General features: G+C 35.9%; 1 protein-coding gene across 1 annotated transcript; it reads right to left on the bottom strand.

The window, feature by feature from the left end:
- Positions 4,786–5,608, bottom strand: LOC107618113 (NADH dehydrogenase [ubiquinone] 1 beta subcomplex subunit 3-B; the record flags this gene model as incomplete). The annotated part of the gene is given in 2 exon segments (XM_016320053.2): positions 4,786–5,113; positions 5,412–5,608. A coding segment is annotated over 1 exon segment (188 nt), but the record flags the coding sequence as incomplete, so codon positions are not given.

The raw sequence follows: 5,608 nt of genomic DNA, 5'->3' as shown, positions 1-5,608 counted from the left end.
CCTAAGCCCGAAAAAAAAAAATCAGACATTACATTGGAGGCACCTTTTTCTTCCTTCTCTAATTAACTGCTCCTTTAAGTCATCAGGTGGGTTGTCAAGGAAAGTGATCCGTCGTTGAATTTGAAACTTTGCTTGGCTAGCCAGTCAGCGCATTCATTCCTCTCCCTCTGTGTATGTTGGAATGAGATTTTTCATAGTCTATTCTTCATCTCGCAAATCTGAATAAGGAGAGAATTATAGTGAGTTCCACCATTTAATTCCCTATTGATTTTTTCTATTATCTCCATTGAATCACTACTTTTTTTATCTCATCCCCAAGTTTCAGGCTACCTTTAGACTGTGATATATCCCCCATAGTTTCGCTTGTAAAATGTGGCAGATCCCCAACCACTAATCTATTCTCCCTTGTATGTTCTTAACCAACTTCTCCAGATTCATTCTTAACTGATCTATCAGTGTTTAATTTCACCTAACCTTGTATAGGTGGGTTCTATTTGATGTCTTTGTTGTCGTCTTATACGGTTCATCCTTGTATAAAGTCTTTTTAATTTTGGGACTACTGTGATGGCGCTAACTGTGTTCCTGGGATTCTCATATGGTGGGGAGAATAATTCCTGATTCCTCCATTTCCAATTCTACCAGCATACTACTCCTCTAACTTTGTTCCAAAGAAGATAGATGTCCATACTCTAACCACCTTTGCGCAGGACAGGTGTGGCAGTTTGGATTAGTCCCCAGCATCTTCGCTCTCCTGCTGGCGGTCAGTATTCTTCCATGTGCTACAAGCCACATAAATGTTTTCCAAATGCTCCTCCAACTTTGCTTATTTTATTTTTTGTTGATCCCTTCCAGGAACTTGTAAGTAGACGCCACCATAAAAATACTGGTATTGTTGGAGTGTTTCCGGCTAACCGCATCTTCCCTGTCTTCGATTGCCCGTATCTTATTAATGATTTTCTCATCTCATCACATTTCCATTCTCCTCTTTCTCCCACGTAGTCAGCCACTACTGCCTCCCTTTCCTCATCTGAGATAGGTTTTAGCGTATAATTAGACAGCTTATTTTCATTTGGGACCTAATCTTCCTGTCAGAAAAGAGTATTTTTTTTTCCATTTCCAATCATCTTATTGCATTGTGCTCTAAATACTACACTAGATCTTTCCATAGAGGAGAATCTGTATTCTTTGAGATAAGTGATTTAATTTCCTGTCTCTTCTTATTTATGTATTGACTTTTTAGACCCTTCGCCCATAGAGATTCTGGCTCTGTTATGAGTCTCCAAAGAACTTTCATGAGGAAAGCTTCATTCATGCTGCTCATCTTTCTTAGACCTATTCCTCCTTGCATAGCATGTTCCACCCCACATGATGTACCTTTCTCTAACCTTGATTCTCACACCCAGATAAAGCATCTCTAGATTTTTTTCAATCTGCTCACATATGCCTTTGGGAATCTTGGTGTGTTGCATCTCAAAATTTGCAATTGGATTAAAATCTGACTTTGTAATTGTAACTCTCCCATCCAAGGATAAGAACTGCATTTTTCATCCTTTTAGTTTATTTTGTACTCTTTCCAGAACGTTTTTGAATTTATCCCTTTCTTTCCTCTGGTTGGTTAACATAGCACCTAGATATCTCCTTATGCTAGTCTTCTCTTCATACTTGTTCAATCCCATTATCTGGTTTCTCTCTTCTCTTTTTACATTGCTTGAAAAGATAACTAAGGTCTTGGCTTCACTTATCTTTAATCCCGACACCTCGCAGAATGTTTTCATGCAATTATTCACTTCCTTCATTTGGCTCTCTGACACTTCTGCAAATATAAGTAAGTCATCTGCGAATAAGAGATGTCATATTTTCGGTCCATCTCTACCAACCCACATAGGTCTCCACATATCCTTCTCTACCTTCTCTTCTATGAGATGAGATAATCTATCTATAGCTATGACAAAAAGGTAAGGGAATGGCGGATCCCCTTGCCTTATTCCTCTTATGGAGGAGAAAATCTTCGTCCGCCCTCTATTCCACAGCACATCAAAATTGACAGATGAAACACATTCCATAATGAGCTGGGTGAACTTCCTTCCTAAACCAAATTTCAGTAAACATTCTTTTAAAAAGCTCCATCTTAAACGATCATAGGCTTTCTTGAAGTCGTATTTGATAGCCATACATCCCAATATTTGTCAAATTTCTCTAACATAGATGTTGTTATCCTCTTTATTATCTCAATTGGAAATTGCAACGACTCCATCAATGATAATTTAACCTCACATATTCGAGAAAAATATAAATTAGGAGCGGGATATTTAGTTCGTGAAAACATCTCAGTCACATTAAAGAAAACTTTTAAGCTATTGCAAACTTCCCTTGCAATTTCCTTCCTTTCAATAGGTAAAGCCTTATACTTGGTGTCTCGCTACTTTAATCTATTAGGTAGTGTTTGGTGGAGAGACAGAAACGGAAAGACTAGGACTGAAAGACAGAGACTAAGAGACAGAGATTGAAATAAATCTCAGTATTCTGTTAGTGCAAAGTGAGAGACATAAATTGAAACAAACAAACATGATACTGAGTCTCATTCTTCTCAGTACCTCAACACTATCTTAAAAACATCTTTGATAAGAGAAAGAGGAGGGAGGCGTATTAGGATTTCTAAGTTTGGGTGAGAAGGACTAAGAGCGTTTTTATTTTATTTTAAAAGTTAAGAGTGAAATTCGAATCCAAAATCTCTAAGTAACCATGAAAAACTATGACATTCGAGTTATAAATTTTGGACGGGGCGGATAATGGGACATATTGCCTCATACCCAAACAAAAAACAATTAGGTCGACCCAAATCTGCTCCATTTAACATGGGGCGGATAGAATTGCCTTCCCAAAATACAATCTTGACACCACGGATATTTCTTAAAAGTTAAAACCATAAAAACTTCCCTCTAATTCATATGTTTGATGTTTCACACTTTCAAGTTACTAAAAACAAATCTTTTTCATTACAACAAAAACCAAAATAACTGACCGGACCGTTAAAGCTTCCGGTTCTTAGTTAGACCGGTTCAATCAGTCGGTTCGGTCCGATTTTCAGAACATTGCTAATATGTGATTAATGACCCGGCTTTGTCAGGTTGAGGCTTAATTGGTCACGAACCTCATCTCGCACAACACGTTTGATGAAAATGTTCCCTACATGTTCATTGTGTTATGACTGAGTTACGGGGTTCTGAAAACATTAAGAGACTAAAGCAAATTACAAATTCCATAAAAAAATATTTTTTTGTTGGTTTCATGGTTTAGTTGCTAGATGCAGAGGATAATCCTTAGTTAATAAATCTAATGGCTTCTTAAGATATGAGCTTTATAAATCTAATGGCTTCTTAAGATATGCGCTTTTTTTTATCTAGAGAACATTGGAGGCCAAAAAACAGGCAGATTAAAGTCCACATGATGCTTCCAATGAGCCTTAGGTAAATATTGCAAGTTTGTTCTTTCTTTTTGTTTCTTCTTCTTACATTTAAAAATTTTTGTATTTTTAGGAATACACGCTGATGCTCTATTCTTGATGATGACTTGATTATAGAAAAGTTCTCCACAGCAGTTAGTGCGTCCATCATTGGCGTAATTAGAATGGAGACATCACTTGGAAGATATGACATTAGGGATGTTTTTTGTTTAGTTTGTGTATAATTTTATATTCCATGAATTATGTTCTTTTGTTTCCAACTTACCAAGTGACTACAAAGAAGAGTATGTTAAACAACAATGTTGAAAGAATGAAGTTAATTTTGAGGGTATTTGAAAGTTTTTGATAAGTTAGAGTTTAATAAAATGTTTGAGAGAATTAAATTAATTATGGAAAGAATTTTTTGATTAGGAACCAAAAGAATATAATTGAAATAGAACATGTAGAGTGTGTCTGAAATAATTATTTTGTCCTTTAACTATTATCACTAACTCTTTAGTGAGGATAATTTTGGTAATATTATAGCTCATGAGAATATAATTGAAAATTAGACCACTTTTTATGTGACTTGATTTAAACCGAATCATGAAAATTGAATTCTTATTGGAAATCAAATTTGCATTACTTTTTACTACTTAAGTATAAAAAAGAATTCTAACACTAAATGAATTGAAATCACAATGGTATTATTCATATTATTACTGCATCTACAAACAATACTAGAATAGTATAATATTCTTTATGTCTTCCTTTTTTAATTGAAAAAATTACAATTTACTTTAAATTTTACAAATACTTTAAAAATAATAAAGATGATCGTTTCTTTTTTACACTAAATAAAATAACCAACAATTCTTTATATTCACGTCATTCTAATTATGTGTTGCCTGCGCATCGTGCGGATATCATGCTAGTCCTCCTCATAAAAGTTATGTTTACAGAGGCATGTTTATCTTAGTTATACAAGGAAAGGAAACAATTACAGTATGTAATGTAAAGGCCTACCTTTTATCTTGAAAGAAAGCCACACAAACAGGAGGAACTATCATCATCAGCATTAAAACCTTTTCTTTATCCCTTGGGCTACCTTTTCTTTATCCCTTGGACTACGTTGATTATTGTTATTATCTCTGTTTTCTTTGGTCTCGTCATGCTAATCTACAACTATATATACCTTGGGTTCATGTTGTTCTGTGTCAATTGCCTACCTAATAAATTGGTATGTACAGCTTTCGACAAGACTACAACTAGGGGAGACTATGCAACACAAACCAAAATATAATGTTGTATTTCTGATTTCTCAATCTAAAATTCAAGTAGTCTTGTTACTTCAAAATACTTGTGATTGATATTAAACAGAGTTGCTTGTTTTCTCTCTTTCTAAAAGGTATTTGGGAGGAGAGAACATTCTAAAGCAATACAAACATAAATGAAGAAAGAACGAGTAAAATCTCAAAGCACAAGCAGCACAATGTATGAAATGCAGCAACAATAATAATGATAAACAAAATACCAAGATAGGTGAGGTAGTCTGAGATTTACAAATTCAAGGGTGCCAGTTTAAGTTGAACTTAAAAGCTTATTAATGGACATTAAAAAAGGGGCAAGTGCCATAGTTGTTACTTCTTCCCAGCCTCCTTCCACCGTCACCTACAAGAACAATGTAATTTTTTAAGGGAATTTTCAGCCAAGAAGGAATACTTGGTAATAGAAAGTAGGGGCCAGTGCAGTTACCAGCATAATCAAAGAACCAGGGTCCTACAATCACCAAGTAAAACTAAAACGCAAGAATAGAAATTGAATCATATTTCTGTCCCTAGCGTGATTTGTGCGATAGGTGCAATAGCAGAATAAAAATTGAATGTATTTTGAAGGGCAGATCTGTGAGCATACAAATCCTAAACACTAAAAATGTATGGGAATGGATGGTGGAGGGAAAGGAGGGTACCTGGAGATATCAGTGAGAGGAAGAAGCGGTGGAGTGGGAGTGAGAGTGAGAGTGGGAAGAAGGAGCGCCGGCGCGACTGAAGATCTGCTCGCCGACGAGGTAGATGCCGAAGGCAACAACGGCGATACCAAAGCCAGGGAGGGCGTGGCGGAATTGATTGGTGAGCATTGGGTGCTTCCTCCATTCGTCCCTCCTCC

Source organism: Arachis ipaensis, chromosome B09 (assembly GCF_000816755.2).
Source record: "Arachis ipaensis cultivar K30076 chromosome B09, Araip1.1, whole genome shotgun sequence".
NCBI classification, from domain to species: domain Eukaryota; kingdom Viridiplantae; phylum Streptophyta; class Magnoliopsida; order Fabales; family Fabaceae; genus Arachis; species Arachis ipaensis.
The sequence above is the reverse complement of the archived record's forward strand: the minus strand, read 5'-3'. Positions and strand labels throughout refer to the sequence as shown.